General features: G+C 51.0%; 1 protein-coding gene across 1 annotated transcript in view; it reads right to left on the bottom strand.

Moving 5' to 3' along the window:
• Window positions 1–22502, bottom strand: part of CLCN2 (chloride channel, voltage-sensitive 2) — a 156572-nt gene that overhangs the window by 68465 nt on the left and 65605 nt on the right. The window contains exons 3-7 of the mRNA XM_015426905.1: window positions 11099–11230; window positions 5319–5447; window positions 3914–4047; window positions 2309–2386; window positions 248–326 (exon numbers count right to left, since the gene is read on the bottom strand). Of these exons, the coding sequence (XP_015282391.1) occupies window positions 248–326; window positions 2309–2386; window positions 3914–4047; window positions 5319–5447; window positions 11099–11230 (552 nt within the window). The remainder of the gene's footprint in view (window positions 1–247; window positions 327–2308; window positions 2387–3913; window positions 4048–5318; window positions 5448–11098; window positions 11231–22502) is intronic.

The following is a 22502-nucleotide window of genomic DNA, read 5'->3' as shown; positions in this document are numbered from 1 at the left end:
TCTGACAGAAACTGCTCTTTTTCAAGGAGCTTGTGACTGACCCAAGAGCTTGCCAGAGCTTGTGACTGACCCAAGGTCACATCAGCAGGTGCAAGTGGAGGAGTGGGGAATCAAACCCGGCTCTCCCAGATTAGAGTCCGCACACTTCACCACTACACCAAACTGGCAGTGAGGATTCTCTCTGCTGCTGGGAGGGGGTGGTCAGCGGTGATGGATCAGTACAATCAGGCTCCAGGGGAGGCCTTACCTCCAATGGGAGCAGCGAAGCAACATCCAACCCCCACCGCACACGCAGCCGCCAGCATCTCGGTATTGCGAGATTCATTCTGTGGGGGAAATAAGGAAGAATGAGAGGCACGGTGAACATAAGAAGAGCCCTGCTGGGTCAGACCAATAGCCCATCTAGTCCAAGATCCTGCCTCACTCACACAGTGGCCAATCAGTTCCTCCAGAGGGCCGACAACAGGGCAGAGAGGCCGAGGCTATCATAAGAACATCAGAAGAGCCCTGCCAGATCAGACCAAATAGGCCATCTAGTCCGGCATCCTGTCACACAGAGTGGCCGATCGGTTCCTCTGGAGGCCCAAATAAACAGGGCATGGAGGCTGAGGCCTTCATAAGGACAACAGAAGAGCCCTGCTGGATCAGACCAGTGGTCCCTCTAGTCCAGCCTCCTGTCTCACACACTGGCCAACCAGTTCCCCTGGACGGCCAACAACAGGGCAGAGAGGCCGAGGCCTTCCCCTGGTAAGAACATCAGAAGAGCCCTGCCAGATCAGACCAAATAGGCCATCTAGTCCGGCATCCTGTCACACAGAGTGGCCGATCGGTTCCTCTGGAGGCCCAAATAAACAGGGCATGGAGGCTGAGGCCTTCATAAGGACAACAGAAGAGCCCTGCTGGATCAGACCAGTGGTCCCTCTAGTCCAGCCTCCTGTCTCACACACTGGCCAACCAGTTCCCCTGGACGGCCAACAACAGGGCAGAGAGGCCGAGGCCTTCCCCTGGTAAGAACATCAGAAGAGCCCTGCCAGATCAGACCAAATAGGCCATCTAGTCCGGCATCCTGTCACACAGAGTGGCCGATCGGTTCCTCTGGAGGCCCAAATAAACAGGGCATGGAGGCTGAGGCCTTCATAAGGACAACAGAAGAGCCCTGCTGGATCAGACCAGTGGTCCCTCTAGTCCAGCCTCCTGTCTCACACACTGGCCAACCAGTTCCCCTGGACGGCCAACAACAGGGCAGAGAGGCCGAGGCCTTCCCCTGGTAAGAACATCAGAAGAGCCCTGCCAGATCAGACCAAATAGGCCATCTAGTCCGGCATCCTGTCACACAGAGTGGCCGATCGGTTCCTCTGGAGGCCCAAATAAACAGGGCATGGAGGCTGAGGCCTTCATAAGGACAACAGAAGAGCCCTGCTGGATCAGACCAGTGGTCCCTCTAGTCCAGCCTCCTGTCTCACACACTGGCCAACCAGTTCCCCTGGACGGCCAACAACAGGGCAGAGAGGCCGAGGCCTTCCCCTGGTAAGAACATCAGAAGAGCCCTGCCAGATCAGACCAAATAGGCCATCTAGTCCGGCATCCTGTCACACAGAGTGGCCGATCGGTTCCTCTGGAGGCCCAAATAAACAGGGCATGGAGGCTGAGGCCTTCATAAGGACAACAGAAGAGCCCTGCTGGATCAGACCAGTGGTCCCTCTAGTCCAGCCTCCTGTCTCACACACTGGCCAACCAGTTCCTCTGCGCAGCCGTCAACAGGGCCTAGAGGCCTCTGCCTCTGTGCCCTGTTGTGGGCCCTCCAGAGGAACTGGTTGGCCACTGTGTGAGACAGGATGCTGGACTAGGTGGACCCTCACTGGTCTGATTCAGCAGGGCTCTTCTTGTGTTCTTATGAAGGCCTCGGCCTCTCTGCCCTGTTGTCGGCCCTCCAGAGGAACTGGCTGGCCACTGTGTGAGACAGGAGGCTGGACTAGGCGGACCACTGGTCTGATCCAGGAGGGCTCTTGTGAAGTTCTCACATTCCAGGCCGAGGCAAATAGTAGTAAATCATCATCGTCAGTGTAATAATAAACACTGCGGGGTTTTCCTGAAGCACTAGAGGGTATCACATGTATGACTGCTGCAAGCTGTACAGCAACAGACCTGCATGATTTCCTCCACACTGCAGACTGAAGCCGGGAAAGACAGTCTTGCCTGGGGCCACAGTGGTGAGTGAGATCTGAACTCATGGCCTGCCACCTCGAAGTGCCCCCACCATCCAACTCTGCCATCCACTGGGCATACATAATCTGTACCAGCTGCTCACCTCATAGATGCCGCCAAAGAGTGAGAGGAACTTGCTGAGGATGGCCGCGCACATGCTGGCTATGTGGACAAACGGTCCCTGCAGAGGAAAGGGGGAGAGAGTTAGTGGGGTGGGAAAGGAGACCCCCCCCCGGTTCCAGGAACCCAGAGCAAACAGCCATGGAGACAGAGGGAACAGACATCCCATCTCCCACCACAGAACAGAAGAAGAACCCCGCTGGATCCGTCTAGTCCAGCATCCTGTCTCATTCGCATGGTGGCCAACAAGTTCCTCTGGACGCCCAGCAGCAGGGCATGGAGGCCGGGACCTTCCCCTAAGGTTGCCCTCCTGGCTGCGGGATTCAGAGGCTTAGTTCCCCTCGGTCACCACGGCTAGCAGCCATGGATAGACTTATCCTCCATGAATCTCTCTGATCCCCTTTTTCAAGCTGTTTATTCCTGTGGCCCTCACGACATCCACTGGCAGTGCATTCCACCTTTGAATCATTCTCTGTGTAAAGTAGAATTTCCTTTTGTCCGTTCTGGACCTACAGCCCGTCAGCTTCATTGGATGCCCTTGAGTTCTAGTATTTAGGGATACATAATTTTATTTAGGGACGCATAATTTTATAAACCTCTCTCATCAGGGGTCATTTCATAGAAACATAACTTATTTGCATAGGCCACACACACCCTGACATCACCGGAAGTGTGTCAGAAGGCAACACCCACCGCTCAGGCTCCACTGGACTGTTTTGGATTGCTAGCTATTGGAGGGTGGGGGGAACGTGCAGATCTGTCGTCACAGAGGAGGGAGAGCTTGTACCTGAATAAAACTTGGTCTTAAATGTGCCACTGGACTGTTTTGGATCCAGGGGGAGCTCTGCAACTTACCTGGCTGCTTCTTGCTCTGACTGAGGGCTGCTGGGAGCAGGGGGCGGGGCTTGTTGCATGTGCCCACCCCCTGGGCTCTTTACTGCCGGAGCTCCGCTCCTGTGCGCTCCTGCAGGAAATGACCCATCTCTCATCCCCCTCAGTCGTCTCTTCTCTAAACTGAGAAGTCCCGGACTCTCCAGCCCTTCCTCATAGGAAAGGTGCTCCAGCCCCCTCATCGTCTTGGTTGCCCTCCTCTGTACAGGTTTTTCCAGGCTGGTCCCAGGGAGCCCCGGGCAGACAGTGCCCACGGCCCCCATTCCCCCCCCTCCTCTCCCCCGCCGTTATATCCCCACACCAGCATGCTGTCCACCTGCCCGGCATCCTTCTCCCACCTGCAAGCCCTTCCGCCGCCCAAGTTCACTTGCCTGCGCCACCTCCCCGACAGCACTGGTCAGTGCATACGACTGTGTGGGTCGCTGCCACCCCTGCGCACCATCCACGTACCCTTCCTCAATGACCCTGGGCAGGTGGGAGCGTGGGTGGAGAGAGGGGGCAGGGGAAGTGTGTGGCTAGAAACCTGCGACAGTGGGGGCCCCACCAGAATCCACAGGGCCTAGAAGCTGCCGCCCCCCTCAGGGTATGCCGATGCCAGCCCTGGCTATTCCTCCCAGAAGCTCCCCAGCCCAGAAGACTCGCCCTGCCCTCTGAGGCTGGCACAGCCCAAGCCGTCTGCAGATCAGCACCCCCACACCTCTTTGCCCAAAGGCATGCCGCTGCCCAGGGCGCACGTCAGGCCAAGCACTTTCGCCACAAAGGTCTTGAGGGTCAGGTATTCCTTCAGCACGACGCCCCGCAGGATGGTCTTCATTTCGGGGATGCCCGAACCTGGGGAGGGAGGGAGGAAAAGGTGTTTATTGATTGGTTTGGTTTATTCCCCCACCCTCCCCGCCAGGGCAGGCTCAAGGCAGCTGACATAAAATTCTTCCCCCCCCTCCCAAAAAACAAATTTTATTTTATTTTCCAAATGTAACATGCAACAGTGAGAAAGCGTAACAGCATTATATCGCACAAAATAAAATTGGAATTGCTTTGTTAATACAATCTGCTAGCCTTAAATAAAATCACATGCAAGTCAACAGCGTATATATTGGTTAGTAACCTTAGCATGGCCCCGGCCACACGGAGAATAATATCTTGAGTTAAGATATTTAGATCTTCTTTTAGAAAAAACAGAATCAGCTGTATGTTTTAAAAACGGGGACCGTTTGTCCAATAAATCAGAGAAGCCTGAAAATGTGTCTCTGAATGTGATATGAAGTCAGCTAAATTTGTCCATCAAGAATATATCCCAAACCTTAGCATACTATTTCATCAGTGGAGGGTAAAGATTATTTTTTTCCAATTTGTTGCAATTAGCCATTTAGCAGCTATAATCAGAATCATAACTAACTCCCGTCTAATTCTAGGGATCTCAGAGTTGTGCCATAAATCAATCAAAATAAGCTCAGGATCTTTAGGATACAGGTAAAAGGTAAAGGTAAAGGTTCCCTTGCTCGAAAGCCAGTCGAATCTGACTCTAGGGTTGTGGTGCTCATCTCCGTTCCCAAGCCGACGAGCCAGCACTGTCCGAAGACGTTTCCGTGGTCATGTGGCTGGCATGACTAAACACCAAGGCGCACGGAACGCTGTTACCTTCCCACCAAAGTGGTACCTATTTATCTACTTGTAATTTCTTGCTTTTGAACTGCTTGGTTGGCAGGAGCTGGAACGAGAGACGGGAGCTCACTCCGTCATGCGGCACACTCGGGTCTCGAACTGCTGAACTACCGGCCTTCCACAGCCTGCAGTTCAGCGTCTTAACCACTTGAGCCACCACAGCTCCTAGGATACAGGTATCCAGTAATAAATCTAATTTGGTGGACAATATCATCCCAAAACTGGTGTACAAATTTACTGCCTGGTCCTTTGAACTGGAAATGCCGGGGATTGAACCGGGGACCTTCTGTGTGCAAAGCAGAGGCTCTATACCGCTGAGCCACAGCCCCTACCCGAGGGGCTTCCAATACACAAACTCCTCCAGGGTTCTCCCCAGGACGGCTGAAAGAGAAAGGACATGAATTCCACCCACCATGGGCACCCCCTTTCCCAGGACTCACCAACCGCCTGTGGAGCCAAGATCTGCGTGAAGCCCGCAGAGAACGTGATCAGCACCACGGGGTAGGTGACCCAGGCCAAGTACTGCAAGAAGATGTTGGTGTCCAGCCCCCCGTACATCCACTTCTGGGCTGTGCAAGAGACAAAAAACACACAAGCGGACATGGACAACCAACCGGGTCTTCATCTCGACCTTCCACCCAGGAGCTCACGGCAACACAAGGGCTTCTCCTCCCCCCTCCCCCATTTGGTTCTCACAACAACCCTGCGAGGTAGGTCAGGCTGGCAGAGACTGGCCCGAGGTGAGCTTCTGGGCAGCAGGGGGAGTCGAACGCTAACTGCTACACCCTGCTGCCACTCTGGGGCAAGAATCCAAGAACCACAGAGTTGGAAGGGGCCCTAGAGGCCATCTAGTCCAGCCCCCTGCCCAATGCAAGATCAGCCTAGAGCAGTGATGGCAAACCTTTTAGAGACCGAGTGCCCAAACTGCGACCCAAAGCCCACTTATTTATTGCAAAGTGCCAACACGGCAATTTAACCTCAATACTGAGGTTTTACTTTAGAAAAAACAACTCATACATCAACTTCAGATGATCCAAACAAAGATAGGGAAGCAATCCCAAATGCTTTCATTTACTTAAAATTATTTGGCAGAGAATTCGACACTTTAATGATGGTCTGGGCCTGGCTGGGGCGATGGCATGTGTGCCCACAGAGAGGGCTCTGAGTGCCACCTCTGGCACCTGTGCCATAGGTTCGCCACCACTGGCCTAGAGCATCCCTGACAAATGTCCGTCCAGCCACTGCTGAAAGACTACCAGGGCGGGGGAGCTCACCACCTCCCCAGGCAGCTGATTCCTGACTCCATCTAGGTTCTGAAAACACTTGGCGGGTACCAGGTAAGGTGCCGGTGGGTGCAACGGAGCTCACAGGCACCACGCTGAGGACCCCTGGCATAAGCTTTTGAGAGTAAAAACTCCCTTCATCTGTTAGAGGAAGAGGAAGAAGAGGAGGAGGAAGAAGAGGAAGAGGAGGAAGAGGAGATTGGATTTGTATCCTGCCCTTCACTACCCAAAGGAGTCTCAGAGCGGCTCACAAACTCCTTTCCCTTCCCCTCCCCACAACAGACACCCTGCGAGATAGGCGGGGCTGAGAGAGCTCTCTTGAGAACGGCTCCTTCCAGAACAGCTCTGAGAGAACTTGTGACTGACTCAAGGTCACCCAGCAGCTGCGTGTGGAGGAGTGGGGAATCCAACCCGGTTCTCCCAGATCAGAGCCTGCGCTCCTAACCACTACACCAAACGGAAGACGAAGAGACTGGACCTATACCCCGCCCTTCACTTAGAGGGGGATTTCCCACAAGCGCTGCTCAGTGCTCACTCTTCTCTTTGGCCCGATGGTACGTGTCAATTTCACACAAGCTGCTGCGCGACCGCATTTTGCCCCAGCTTCGTGCGATTTTCCCCGCGTCTACTCAATCCTGTTTTTTGAGGAACACAAAGAAGAAGAAGAAGAAGAAGAAGAAGAAGAAGAGATTGGATTTATACCCCGCCCTTCACTACCCGAAGGTGTCTCAGAGCGGCTTACAAACTCCTTTCCCTTCCCCTCCCCACAACAGACACCCTGTGAGGTGGGTGGGGCTGAGAGAACTCTGACACAAACTGCTCTTTTTCAAGGACAGCTGTGCCAGAGCTTGTGACTGACCCAAGGTCACATCAGCAGGTGCAAGTGGAGGAGTGGGGAATCAAACCCGGTTCTCCCAGATTAGAGTCCGCACACTTAACCACTACACCAAAATCGCACGAAGCTGCGGGGCAAAATGCGGCCGCGCAGCAGCTTGTGTGAAATTGACACGTACCATGGGGCAAAAGGGAGGAGTGAGCGCGGAGCAGCGCTTGTGGGAAATCACCCAGAGTCTCAGAGAAGCTTACAGTCGCCAAGCTGTGACTCTCAAGGGCTTATACCCTGGAAATCATTTCGGTCCTTAAGGTGCTACCAGATTAGAATTTTGCCGTTCCAACAAAGACACCCGTTTTCTTTGTCAGGCGCCTTCTGGGTGCCAGGGCGCCACGGATAAAACCAAATTCACAGTCCTGCGGGATCAGGAAGCCAGCCAACCAGCTCGGCTCAATATCTGCATTTTATTGACATTATCCTCTGCCTTTCTCTCCAGGACTTAAGGCCGATTGCAGGGAATCAGGCAACACAATCAGCAGGGTGGGACATCCAATAGTGCGACAGGATTTGGCTTATAGAAATCTCTCAAACAGCCAGAGGAGAAGGAAAGCAGAAGTATCTAACAAGAAACATTAAATGAATGCAAATATGACATAACAAGAAGCTACTTGCAGCGACAGATAATATGAAATATACACAGTGGAACGGTCTACGCCCCCTGATCTAGATGGCCCGGCGGAGCCCAATCCCGTCGGACCTTGGAAGCTAAGCATGGCCGGCCCTGGTTAGTGCTTCGATGGGAGACCGTCCAGGAACTCCAGAGTTGCTATGCAGAGGAAGGCAATGGACAACCACCTCTGTTCGTCTATTGCCTTGAAAACTCTATGGGGTTGCCATGGGTCGGCTGCAACTGGATGACGCTTTACACACGTCGTCTACAGTCCCTAACTACGTAAGAACACAAGAGAAGCCATGCTGGATCAGGTGCAACTGCCCATCCAGTCCAACACTCTGTGTCCCACAGTTGTCAGCTATGCTGCCATGATGTTTATGGGCTAGAGTGCGGCTGCTTGACCTGTGTACCAACTGCTTCTGCCTTTTTTCCTTCTTTTTATCTCTGACCTTGTAGGCTGCCTGTGTAGTGTCTTGCCATCATTTACCCATGGGATTACTTTCGATTCCCAGCTATGGCAGTAACGGCCTGGGGCCCCATTCTCCAGCACGCGGGAGTCAGGCCGATTGGCCTAGGAGTGGGAGGTGTGTGCATACGAATACCCTAAATCCCATTATGCTTGTAGGAACATAGCCATCCCTAACAGTGACCATGTTACTGCATCTATAAAAAGGTAAAGGTTCCCTTGCTCGAAAGCCAGTCGAGTCCGACTCTAGGGTTGCGGTGCTCATCTCCGTTTCAAAGCCAAAGAGCCAGTGCTGTCCGAAGACGTTTCCGTGGTCATGTGGCTGGCATGACTAAACACCAAGGTGCACGGAACGCTGTTATTCCCACTGAAGTGGTACCTATTTATCTACTTGCAGTTTCTTGCTTTCGAACTGCTAGGTTGGCAGGAGCTGGAACTAGAGACGGGAGCTCACTCTGTCATGCGGCAACTTGGGTCTCGAACTGCTGAACTACTGACCTTCCACAGCCTGCAGTTCAGCGTCTTAACCACCTGAGCCACTGCATCTATAGCTCTAGCAAATAAAGTATAACCTTATGACAAGCGTGTACTCATTTGTTTGGCAGTGGTCAGAACCCAGGGGCCCTCAGGAGGTCCACCAGCAGGGCCAGAACTCCAGAAGCCCTCCCACTGTTGCCCCCCATGCACCAAGAATACAGAGCATCCCTGCCCCAGACTGAGTGTTCCATCTATACCTGGTGGCTAATAGCCATTAAGAGCATAAGAGAAGCCATGCTGGATCAGGCCAATGGCCCATCAACACACTGTGTCACACAGTGGGCAAAGCCCAGGTGCCATCAGCAGTGCCAGAACTCCAGAAGCCCACCGACTGTTCCCCGTCAAGCACCAAGAATACAGAGCATCCCTGCCCCAGACAGAATGTTCCATCTATACTTTGTGGGTAATAGCCACTGGTGGATCTCTGCTCCATATGTTTATCCAGTCCCCTCCTGAAACTGTCTATGCTTCTTGCAGCTGCCACCACTTCCTACAGCAGTGAATTCCATGTGTTAATTACTCTCTGGGTGAAGAGGTACTCCCTTTTATCTGTTCCAACCCGACTGCTCAGCAATTTCATTGAGTGCCCACGAGTTCTTGTATGGTGGGAAAGGGAGAAAAGGACTTCTTTCTCAACCTGCTCTATCCCATGCATAACCTTGTAAACCTCAATCATGTCACCCCTCAGCCGTCGTTTCTCCGAGCTAAAGAGCCCCAAGCACTTTAACCTTTCTTTTAGGGAAAGTGTTCCAACCCTTTTATCATCCTACTTGCCCTCTTCTGCACTTTTCCTAATGCCATAATATCCTTTTTGAGGTGTGGTGACCAGAACTGTACACAGCACTGCAAATGAGGCTCCCCCATAGATTTATACGGGGGTATAATAATCCTGGCTGATTCGTTTTCAAACCCCTTCCTAATAATCCCCAGCATAGCATTTGCCTTTTTTTATGGCCGTCGCGCACTGAGTTGACATCTTCAATGAGTCAACATCCCAGCCCAGGCTAGCCTGATCTGGTCAGATCTTGAAAGCTAAGCAGGGTCGGCTCTGGTTAGTACTTGGATGGGAGACCGTCAAGGAACACCAGGATTGCTCTGCAGAGGCAGGCCATGGCCAGCCACCTCTGTTCCTCTCTTGCTTGAAGACCTCATGACTAGGGAGCGGTGGCGCAGGGGATAACTCCCCTGCTTAACTATAACATCTGAACTGCCAAGCTTTGTCAGTTCTAGCCCCATGCTGGTATATGACAGAAATGCAGATTCTATGAACTTAGGCAGATCATAAGAAGGGAGGGGAGGAAGGGTTGCCTCAGTGCTTAGTATTTGTGGCCCTTTCTTACATGCCCAGGAAAATGCTGATTGCCACTTTGGGGTCAGGAAGCAATTTTTCCCAGGCCAGTTTGGCTGGAGATCACACATCTCCATGTATCTACAGTTAGTAGTTTAAAACAGTGGAATTCTAAAGAAGAGTTATATCCTTCATGCCGTCAGAACACGACTGATCCAGCCCGCAGTTGAATCCTCCGGCCAGCTACAATGTGTGTATATAAAAATATACAGTATGTTGTCTTCCCTATCCCCCATGAGTATTGTTAGTCCAACTGTCATGAGTAACTGTAAATCGCTCTGAGCCCACAGGTGTGTGGGAAAAGCGATCAATAAATCAAAAGTATTATTATTGTTATTGTTATTATTGTTGTTGTTGTTGTTGTTGTTGTTATTATTATTATTATTATTATTATTATTATTTGCCCTGAATCAGCTGTAACCTGATGGCACTTTCCACCCATGAAGCGCAGAAAAGGGCAACTAGGATGATAAAAGGGTTGGGACACTTTCCCTAAGACGAAAGGTTAAAATGCTTGGGGCTCTTTAGCTTGGAGAAACAACGGCTGAGGGGTGACATGATCGAGGTTTATAAGATTATGCATGGGATAGAGCAGGTAGAAAAAGAGGTCCTTTTCTCCCTTTCTCACAATACAAGGACTCGTGGGCACTCCATGAAATTGCTGAGCAGTCGGGTCAGAACGGATAAAAGGAAGTCCTTCTTCACCCAAAGAGTGATTAACACATGGAATTCACTGCCACAGGAAGTGGTGGCGGCTACAAGCATGGACGGGTTCAAGAAGGAATTGGATAAACATATGGAGCAGAGGTCCATCAGTGGCTATTAGCTACAAGGTATAGGTAGGAACTCTTAGTCTGGGGCAAGTGATGCTCTGTATTCTTGGTGCTTGTGGGTGGGCAAGACTGGGAGGGCTTCTAGTGTCCTGGCCCCACTGGTGGACCTCCTGATGGCACCTGGTATTTTTGGCCACTGTGTGACACAGAGTGCTGGACTGGAAGGGACATAGGCCTGATCCAACATCGGCTTTTCTTGTTTTCTTATGTTCGACAGTCCCTGACTGTTAGCCTTCTCCCCTCCTTACCTTGCAGGCAGGTTGCGATGGTGAAGTCCATGACCCAACTCACCAAGGCCATCACCAAGCCCAAGAGAATGAGGAAGATCCAGTCTTCGCCCACCTTGGAGATGAGGAACTTCTGGCAACGCACCGTACAGACTGCGGGGAGAAGGGGTACGCATTAGGGAACAGACATCAGGGACGTACAAATATGTGCATGCGTGGTTTGGGAGTTGCATTAGAAACAATTCAGACTGAACGGACCTCTGGTGGACCTCCTGAAGGCACCTGGGTGCCACTGTGTGCCACGGATTGGATCAGAGAGTTGGATTGGCTTGCGGGGCAATTTTTTTTCCTGGTGGGGCTGCAGTTCTCAGCGCAGAAAGAAAAGCTGTTTAGCCAATAGAAAGCAGTTACCAGAATGGATCTCTAACTTGCAGGCTGTCAACGACTTTCGATGACCGTTCTCAGCTGCTACAAGCTGATCACTTCGGCCAGCAGAAGCAACAATTCTAATAACAAGCTGGCAGGTGGGGGTGATGACTTCTATAGCCAAGACAGCTAACAGGCAGAAAAACTCTCTTAAAGGCAACAAGTTTCTTGACACAGAGTTAGAAGGGATCCTAGAGGTCACCTACTCCAACCCCCTCAGTCAGTGTGGGAATTAGTCAACTACGGCACCCTGCTCTGCTTAAAGGAGAGCATGCCTTTAAAAAAATGATTTTTAAATGATCGATAAAAGCATTTACAGGAGAAATTCCTCTGGGGCAGTGCCTTTAAGGAAGTCATTAAAGACTACTCTTGTCCACTCAAAGTAAAAAGGTAAAGGTAAAGGTTCCCTTGCTCGAAAGCCAGTTGAATCCGACTCTAGGGTTGCAGTGCTCATCTCCGTTTCAAAGCCGAAGAGCCAGCGCTGTCTGAAGACGTTTCCGTGTTCATGTGGCCGACACGACTAAACACCAAGGTGCACGGAACGCTGTCCCCTTCCCACCAAAGTGGTCCCTATTTATCTACTTGCAATGTCTTACTTCCGAACTGCTAGGTTGGCAGGAGCTGGAACTAGAGACGGGAGCTCACTCCGTCATGCGGCACACTCGGGTCTCGAACTGCTGAACTACTGACCTTCCACAGCCTGCAGTTCAGCGTCTTAACCACTTGAGCCACCACAGCTCCCCACTCAAAGTAGGAGAGTGCTTTTGGCTCAGTAGCAGAGGGGCTGTCGGGCTCAGTGTGCTTGGCATGCAGAAGGTCCTAGGTTCAAACTCCGGCACCTCCAGATAAAAGGACCAGGCAGAAGGTAATCGGAAAGACCTAAACTTGGGACCCTGGAGAGCTGCTGCCAGTCCGAGTAGACAAGACTGACCTTGGACGACCGAGGGTCTGAAGCAGTGCCATATGTAAAGCTCTGGATCAGCGCCCAAAATGAGCTGCTGCCCGTCTGAGTACACAGTACTGATCTCGATGGACCAAGAGCCTGACTCCGTAAAAGGCCGCTTCGTGTGTTCCTGTGACACAGGAACCGGAGCTGTGCAGCACACTTTGAATTCCAAACACACAAAAAGGCTCTTGCGTAAGCACATATTAGTATGCGCACCTGCACCCCTTCCTTATGCAACCTTCCGTCTATGAGTAGACTTAGTTTATTATGCTGTGTAAATCTGATCTATTACTCTGGGTGCAAACACAAGGCCGTTTCTCCGGGATTGTTCGCGTCCCCTCAAGATGTCAACAGCTCCCCTCGAGCAGAGATCTTAACATCTTGCCCCAAACAGCAGCTGCATGCTAGAGTTCCTCTTTTTTCGCTGTGCTAAAGATTTGCTATTCCTTGGCTCCATCGTCAACCAAGAAGAAGAAGAGAAGAAGTGACTGGATCTATACCACGCCCTTCACTTGGAGTCTCAGAGCGGCTTATAATCTCCTTTCCCTTCCCCTCCCCACAATAGACACCCTGTGAGGTAGGTGGGGCTGAGAGAGCTCTGAGAGAACTGTCCTTGAGAGAACAGCTTTGACAGAACTGTGGCTTGCCCAAGGTCACCCAGCAGCTGTATGTGGAGGAGAGGGGAATCAAACCCGGTTCTCACAGATTAGAGTCTGCGCACTTAACCACTACGCCAAACTGGCTCTCAACCAAAAGGGAGACTGCAACCGAGAAGTCGGAAGGAGACCGACACTGGGGAGGGAAGCCATCTAGGAGCCAGAAGAGACCCTTAAGTGTAAGGATGTGTTGCTGGCGACCAAGATCAAAATAATTCATACCATAATATCCCCCAAATCCCCATAACTATGTATGGGTGTGAAAGTCGGACAATGAAGAAACCAGGCAGGAAGAAAGTCAATTCATTTGAAATGTGGCACTGGAGGAGAGTTTTACGGATCCTGCGGACCGCCAAAAAAAACAAATAAGGGGGTTCTAGATCAAATCGAGTCTGAAGGCTCCCTAGAAACTAAAATGACTAAACTAAGGCTATTGTATTTTGGTTACATTATGAGAAGACAAGAGACCCTGGGAAAGATGATATTATTATTATTATTATTATTATTATTATTATTATTATTATTATTATTACGCTCCATCCAGCTTACTCCAGGCTCTGGGCAATGTACAAGGCATAATGCCATAAAGAAGAGAAGAAGAGAAGAGATTGGATTGGATTTATACCCCGCCCTTCACTACCCAAAGGAGTCTCAGAGTGGCTTACAAACTCCTTCCCCTTCCCCTTCCCACAACAGACACCCTGTGAGCAGTGTTCCCTCAAAGCTGAGTTAGTGTGAGCTAGCTTGCAGTTTTTCAGCCTCCAGCTCACAGATTTTTGTCTTCACTCAGGAAGGATGACTCCAGGGCCAACTAATTTATGCAGTAGCCAAATCGCTTGCTCACAAATTTCATGCCAGCAGCTCACAGAGTAGAATTTTTGCTCACAAGACTCCACAGCTTAGAGGGAACATTGCCTGTGAGGTCGGTGGGGCTGAAAGAGCTCTGACAGAAACTGCTCTTTTTCAAGAACAGCTCGGAGAGAACTACGGCTTGCGCAAGGTCATCCAGCAGGTGCAAGTGGAGGAGTGGGGAATCAAACCCGGTTCTCCCAGATTAGAGTCTGCGCTCCTAACCACTGCCCCAAACTGGCTCTCTAAACTACACAACACATTAACATTCAGTGTATAACTTAGAAAAAATTACAGTACAAAGTAAAATGATCCAAGATGGCGATTTTCCTAATATTATTCACCCCAGTTCCAGCCTGCCCACCCCTTTTCTGGGTAGGGGGGAAGGGAATTCAGAGCAAAAAAATTAGGGGGGGGATAAGGAAAGCTAGGAAAAGTTGAAGGAAACAGGAAAAGAGGAAGATCCAACATGCGATGGATTGAGTCTATCGAGGAAGCCAGGGCAAGAACTCTAGCAAAGGGTGTGAACGGATAGGATGTTTTGAAGGACATTAATTCACAGGTTCGCCATAAGTCAGAACCAGCTTGACGGCACATAATACACACACAAAGAGAACATCTTCAATAAGGAACCGGAATTTGAAGCACGACACAGAAGTGGGGGTGGTGGAGAAAGAGACAGTGCAAAAAGTATTCGCAAGATTCTCTGGTGCACTGAACTCCGTTTTCTGTTAATAATTCGTTAGGAATGGGATTAATTGCTACCTCCTCTTTTTGAGCTGGCTAGTGAGAAAATCATGTACCGGTTAGTTAATCTTGATCCGAATGAATTGATAAAGGCCTGCCAAGTTGTTCTGCAAAAAGAAGGCACACGTCACTGAGAAAAATGGCTGCATCAGTGATGCGTGGGAGAAACCATCTCTGATCAAGGGGGTTCCGTGACTAGGGCTGCCACCAGCTCTGGGCTGAGAAATTCCTGGCTATTTTAAGGACGGGTTCTGGGGAGGGGAGGGGCTTCAGTGGGTTATAATGCCATAGAGCCCACCCTCCAAACCAGCCAAAGCAAGTATCCTATCATCTGGAGAGCAGTTGTAATTCTGGGAGATCTCCAGGCCCCACCTGGAGGTTGGCAACCCTATTCCATGACACAGGTGGGGGGGATCTCCCATCTGTCTAGTGTTGCCAGATCCAGGTTGGGAACCTCCTGGAGATCTGGGGATGGAGCCTGGTGAGGACAGGGGTCCAAAGCCATAGAGTCCCCCCTCCAAAGCAGCCATTTCCTCCAGGGGAACTGATCTCATGGTCACTCCATGAAACTGCCGAGCAGACGGGCTAGAACGGATAAAAGGAAGTCCTTCTTCACCCAAAGAGTGATTAACACATGGAGTTCACTGCCACAGGAGGGGGTGGTGGGTACAAGCATGGACGGCTTCAAAAGGGAATTAGATAAACATATGGAGCAGAGGTCCATCGGTGGCTATTAGCCACAAGGTATAGATAGGAGAAGGAGCTGCAGTGGCTCAAATGGTTAAGATGCTGAACTGCAGGCTGTGGAAGGTCGGTAGTTCAACAGTTCAAGACTCGAGTGTGCCGCATGACGGAGTGAGCTCCCGTCTCTAGTTCCAGCTCCTGCCAACCTAGCAGTTCGAAAGCAAGAAATTGCAAGTAGATCAATAGGTACCATTTCGGTGGGAAGGTAACAGCGTTCCGTGCACCTCGGTGTTTAGTCATGCCGGCCACATGACCACGGAAACGTCTTCAGACAGCGCTGGCTCTTCAGCTTTGAAACGGAGATGAGCACCGCAACCCTAGAGTCGAATTTGACTGGCTTTCGAGCGAGGGAACCTTTACCTTTACTATAGATAGGAACTCTCGGTCTGGGGCAAGTAATGCTCTGTACTCTTGGTGTTGGGGGGGTCAACAGTGGGAGGGCTTCTAATGTCCTGGCCCCACTGGTGGACCTCCTGATGGCACCTGGTATTTCTGGCCACTGTGTGACACAGAGTGTTGGACCGGATGGGCCTTTGGCCTGATCCAACATTGGCTTCTCTTATGTTCTTATGCTCTGTAGTCTGGAGAGGAGCTGTAATCCCAGGAGATCCCCATCTGGAGGCTGGCATCCAGAAATTTTGGGTTGGTGGGGCATGAGGAACTGCAGCTGTTGTGGGGCAGGACTCACATTTGACGCCCCACCGTAGCCACAGGCCTCCTGGCACCCCTACATCTGCCTACGAGCCTCTGAGAGAGCAGGAACTTCCCGATTCTCTTTTATTTTGGCAGAAGCCGCACACAAACAACAGGAAGGTGCCCGCAAAGCCTTCCTCGATGCTACGGACCTCTGGGGTGGGGTGTGCATCAGAGCTCTGATCGAGGGGCCACGAAGCACCCTCATCTGTAACAAACACATCTGACAGTCAAGACGGTCAGCTCCAACTAACAGCCGTTTCCGAGGTTTCGGCAAAAAGAGTTTTCTGCACCCAAAGATCCTGACCGAGAAATGCCAAGGACTGAACGTGCCGCCCCTCCGGATGGCAAACGGTGTGCTCTGTCCCCGATGTAACAGCCTCTGCTCCAACATGAGACGGCTGTGTGATAAACCCCATGGAAATGCCGAGCCAAGGCAGTCCGAGATGTTGTACCCGAATCTGGCAGCTGCGACGAATTATGCAAACGAAGCCACTCCGCATACGTTTTGTTCTTCCGCATAATTTATTGTGCAATGATTCTTTTCCTGCTGTTTTGCATAATTTGTTTCGCCTCCGCGGGGGAGGGGGGAGGCACAAAGCAAGGTACTGGAGTTAGGGACGCCAGCCTCCAGGCGGGACCCGAGGATCCCCTGGAATTACAGTTCGTCTCCAGACTACAGAGATCAGTTCCCCTGGAGAAAATGGATGCTCTGGAGGGTGGGCTCTAGTGCAGGGGTGTCAAGCATGTGGCCCGGGGGCCGGATCAGGCCCCCGGAAGGCTTTCATCAGGCCTGCAGTGGAACTGGCTATCTCCTGCTTCCAGTTCTGCTGCTGCATCATAGCTTGCTTCGCCAGGCTCTCTTCATCACTCCGCCATTTCATGTTTTAACCTGGGTCCTATAGACTCAGAACTCTGAGCATGAGATTTCTGTGGTGAATGTCAACAATTCAAAAGTAGGTTTGCAGCTTACAGAGCTAATGTTTTAAGCAAGGGTAATTTTCCTGCAGGAGCGCACAGGAGCGGAGCTCCGGCAGTAAAGAGCCCAGGGGGCGGGCACATGCAACAAGCACCACCCCCTGCTCCCAGCAGCCCTCAGTCAGAGCAAGAAGCAGCCAGGTAAGTTGCAGAGCCCCCCGGCCCAAAACAGTCGAGGGGCACCTTTAAGACCAAGTTTGATTCAGGTTCAATCTCTCCCTCCTCTGCAAGGATAGATCGGCACGACCCCCCCCCCCATAGCTAGCAATCTAAAACAGTCCAGTGGAGCTTGAGCAGCGGGTGTTGTCTTCTGACACAGTTCTGGTGATGTCAGGGGGTGTGGCATATGCAAATGAGTTATGCTAATGAGCTATGCTAATTAGCTCCTGCACCTCTTTTTCTACAAAATGACTCCTGGTTTTAAGCATGTTTTTATTTTAAGTTAAAAAAACCCTTTGTGTTTCTGTCCTTTATAAAGTTTATATCTCCACTACCTGGCATTACATTTTATGAGACACGTGGTCGGCCCAACAAGGTCTCATTTAGGTCAGATCCAGCCCTCATAACAAATGAGTTCGACACCCCTGCTCTAGGGCATTGTATCCCATTAAGGTCCCTGTTCTCCCCAGCCTTCATCTCTCCAAAGAAAGGTTACCGTGTTTCCCCGAAAATAAGACACTGTCTTTTTTTTTTTTTTTCAAGAAGACACACTAGGGCTTATACCACAAATGCATAGAAATCCTGCTAGGGCTTATTTTTTGGGTAGGTCTTATTTTCGGGGAAACAGGGTAAAAAGGTTAGGGCTATTTAGTTTGGAGAAGCTACGCTTGTGGGGTGACAAGATAAGAGGTTTACAAAATTATGTATGGAAAAGAGAAGGCAGAGAAAGAAGTACTTTTCTCCCTTTCTCACAAGACGAGAAATGGTGGGCACTCAATGAAATTGCTGAGCAGTCGGGTTAGAACAGATAAAAGGAAGTACTTCTTCACCCAAAGTGTTAATAACATGTGGAATTCACTGCTGCAGGAAGTGGTGGTGGCTACAAGCATGGACAGCTTCGAGGGAATTGGATAAACATATAGAGCAGAGGCCCATCAGTGGCTATTAGCCACAAGGTATAGACGGAACCAGGGGTCATTTCCTGCAGGAGCGCACAGGAGCGGAGCTCCGGCAGTAAAGAGTCCAGGGGGCGGGCACATGCAGCAAGCCCCACTCCCTGCTCCCAGCAGCCCTCAGTCAGAGCAAGAAGCAGCCAGGTAAGTTGCAGAGGTCCCCCTGTCCCCCAGCCCAAAACAGTCTAGTGGCACTTTTAAGACAAAGTAGTGACACCTTTAAGGCCAAGGTTTATTCAGGCACAAGCTCTCCCTCCTCTGTGAGGGCAGATCTGCACATTCCCCCCCCCATAGCTAGCAATCCAAAACAGTCCAGTGGAGCCTGAGCAGTGGGTGTTGCCTTCTGACACACTTCCAGTGATGTCAGGGGGTGTGGCATATGCAAATAAGTTATGCTAATGAGTTATGCTAATGAGCTCCTGAACCTACGAAAATGACCCCTGGATGGAACACTCTGTCTGGGGCAGGGATGCTCTGTATTCTTGGTGCTTGGGGGGGGGGCAACAGTTGGGAGGGCTTCTGGAGTTCTGGCCCCGCTGGTGGACCTCCTGAGGGCACCTGGGTTTTGGCCACTGTGTGACACAGTGGGCCACTGGTCTGATCCAATATGGCTTCTCTTATGCTCTCAGTGGCTATTAGCCACAAGGCATAGATGGAACACTCTGTCAGGGGCAGCGATGCTCTGTGTTCTTGGTGCTGGGGGGGGGGGCAAGAGTGTGAGGGCTTCTGGAGTCCTGGTCCTGCTGGTGGACCTCCTGATGGCACCTGGGTTTTGGCCATTGTGTGACACAGAGTGTTGGACTGGATGGGCCATTGGCTTGATCCAACACCGTTTCTCTTATGTTCTCATGTTCTGGGCAATAACACAATTACCACACAGTGAATCAGTTTTTGGCCAATAAGCCGGCAAGGCTTAAAGCTACTCCCATGTAGCAGCTCAAGGGAGCTGTGTTTAGCTGGGGGCAGGGCTGTATTAACCCATGGCCATGCCCCTAGGCTTTCAATTATTTTGGGGGCCCTCAATCTTTCACCCCACTACAGCTGCCTGCCTGACCCTGGTACAGTAGGTACAGTGGGTACATAGCCCTATATCCATTTTGAGGGTCTCCTGAAGAATTCTATTCACAATTTTTTTATATATATTTTATTGCGTGAGTGGAACTCTTCAGGAAAACGCATTCCGGGGGTACAATTGTCCAATACTGTAATATTTTGAAGTGAATAACATTTGTATTATTTATTAAAATATATATAATTTATGGATAGTGGTTTTGATATAAGAGACGATTTGTTTCACCGTGATAAGGAAGCAGTTCATTATCTTATTAATAGAGGTTATATATTACAGGCTGTCTGTGAAGAGAAAATAACAGTGCCTCAGCAAAAAATAAAATAAAAAATTGATGGTCCCCTAGTCCCTGCAGGCCCAGGGCCGCTAGGCTTCGGCCTAGTCAGCCTTATGGATAATACAGCCCTGGTTGGGGGGCAGCTACAAACTTCGGCTCAACTATGACATGCTCCGTATTTGGCCTTGAGGAAGTTCTGCGTGTGCATGTGCGTGGGGGGTGAGCGTCTCCCTCAGCCAAACCTATCCCAGCAAGGTTGCCTGGAAGATAAGAAAGATAAGAAGCTATAAAGCAGTCTGTGCCATCCAAAGATCTACAGAAATCATTAAACTGGCCAATAGTTATGGCTCGGATTCTCCCCTCCCCTCCCTGCCTTATCTCCAGATAAAAGGAGATGGTTGTTCCTCAGTTAAATTGCTCATATTTCAGATGTCAGTATTCTCAAATCAACCAGTTCAGGAGGAAGAGGGGAGGGAAACCGAAGGCAAATCTATGCTGCTCGTACCCATGTTCAATGTGTCCAGAGACCTTGATCTTCCTGGAAGGCCTTCTACACTGTCCAAAGAGTCAGGGCCTCCTCTATCGTGGCACCCAGGGTGTCAAGTGTCCTCCCTGCATCCATGATGCAAGAACACTGATATCCTAGCTGAATTCTGTTTGAGTCCAGTGGTACCTTTAAGCAGGAGTCATTTTGTACCTTAAAGTGGTACCTTTAAGCAGGAGTGCAGGAGCTCATTAGCATAACTCATTAGCACAACTTATTTGCATATGCCACACCCCCTGACATCACCAGAAGTGTGTCAGAAGGTAACACCCACCGCTCAGGCTCCACTGGACTGTTTTGGATTGCTAGCTATGGGGGGGGGGGCGTGCAGATCTGTCCTTGCAGAGGAGGGAGAGCTTGTACCTGAATCAAACTTGTGTTAAAGGTGCCACTGAACTGTTCTGGACTGGGGGGCCGGGGGGAGCTCTGCAACTTACCTGGCTGCTTCTTGCTCTGACTGAGGGCTGCTGGGAGCAGGGGGCGGGGCTTGTTGCATGTGCCCGCCCCCTGGGCTCTTTACTGCCGGAGCTCCGCTCCTGTACGCTCCTGCAGGAAATGACCCCTGCCTTGAAGACTAATAATTCTGGGTACATGTTTTTGTGTGCATGCACTAGCTTCGCCATAACACAATTTGGGATACCACTCGGGTCTCTTTAGGGCAAACTATGGAGGCTGCACAATTTATTTATTAAATTAGATTTCTAAGGTGCCCTCCCCTGCAAACAGGGCTTGTGGTGGTGTACCACAGTGGAACACATTAATATATCAAATTCACAGTTAAAACAATAAAAGTACAATAACAACACAATAGAATACAATAATTGGCCTAATCAGATGGTGCTAAAAACTTCCAGTTATGCCACTGCTTTGCAGTGGGGGGAGGCAGAAAACAGGAGCACCAGACACATGGAAACTATCACTTTCCTCAACCAAATGCCTGGCGGAACATCTCTGCCTTATAGACCCTCCACATTCGGAGGCATTATTCCTCTGAATCCCAGAGCCAGGAGGCAACATCAGGGAAAGGCCTCGGCCTCTATGCCCTGTTGTTGGCCCTCCAGAGGAACTGGTTGGCCACTCGGTGAGACAGGATGCTGCACTAGAGGGACCACTGGTCTGATCCAGCAGGGCTCTTCTGATGTTCTTGTGAAGGCCTCGGCCTCTCTGCCCTGTTGCTGGCCCTCCAGAGGAACTGGTTGGCCACTGTGTGAGACAGGATGCTGGACTAGAGGGACTATTAGTCTGATCTAGCAGGGCTCTTCTGATGTTCTTATGAAGGCCTCGGCCTCTCTGCCCTGTTGTTGGCCCTCCTGAGGAACTGGTTGGCCACTGTGTGAGACAGGAGGCTGGACTAGAGGGACCACTACTCTGATCCAGCAGGGCTCTTCTTGTGTTCTTATGAAGTCCTTGGTGTCTATGCCCTGTTGATGGCCCTCAAGAGGAACTGGTTGGCCACAGAGTGAAACAGGATACGCCCCGTAGGGCTGCCAAGTGGGGGTGGGGGGTGGGTAAACCCCTGCTTTGGAGGCTCGATTTCCGCTGCTGCGGAATCGGGCCCCGGGGGGAACCCCACCTCGGCGTGCGCGTCACCAGGAAGTGACGTTATGACGCCGGGCACACTGGGGGCGGGGCCACAACCATCCGAGGGGAAACTCTATGGGAGTCCCCCGCTGCGGAGGTAAGCTATACTTGGCAACCCTAACGCCCCGGCCTCTCTGCCCTGTTGTTGGTCCTCCAGAGGAACTGGTTGGCCACTGGATGAGACAGGATGCTGGACTAGAGGGACCACTGGTCTGATCCAGCAGGGCTCTTCTTGTGTTCTTATGAAGGCCTCTGCCTCTCTGCCCTGTTGTAGGCCCTCCAGAGGAACTAGTTGGCCACTGTGTGAGACAGGATGCTGCACTAGAGGGACCACTGGTCTGATCCAGCAGGGCTCTTCTGATGTTCTTATGAAGGCCTCGGCCTCCCTGCTCTGTTGTAGGCCCTCCAGAGGAACTAGTTGGCCACTGTGTGAGACAGGATGCTGGACTAGAGGGTCCACTGGTCTGATCCAGCAGGGCTCTTCTTGTGTTCTTATGGAGACCAGCTGAGCTCTGAGCAGGAGCAGGAGAGAGAGCTGTGAGAGAGGTGAGTGGGTTTCTTTTACTTGCTTTCAGCTGAGAGAATTCAGCTAAGGATATTTTGTGGGAAAACTGTGTTTAGCAGTGTGTGGAAGCACTTAGAGTTCTTGCAGAGTCCTGGCTGATTGAGTGTGGGAGAGGAACGGGCATTGTTTGACTGGGATTGCCTGTAATTGAGAGGAAGTGGAAGGGGCATTGTTTTGCCTGTGATTGAGTGCCTGGGTGAATTTTAATTTGAATAGCTGCTGCCTGACCTCTGCTGGG

This window comes from Gekko japonicus, unplaced genomic scaffold, assembly GCF_001447785.1.
Source record: "Gekko japonicus isolate JY-2015 unplaced genomic scaffold, Gekko_japonicus_V1.1 scaffold238, whole genome shotgun sequence".
Lineage (NCBI taxonomy): Eukaryota > Metazoa > Chordata > Lepidosauria > Squamata > Gekkonidae > Gekko > Gekko japonicus.
Note: the sequence above shows the minus strand (reverse complement) of the source record. Positions and strands in the feature narration are given on the sequence as shown.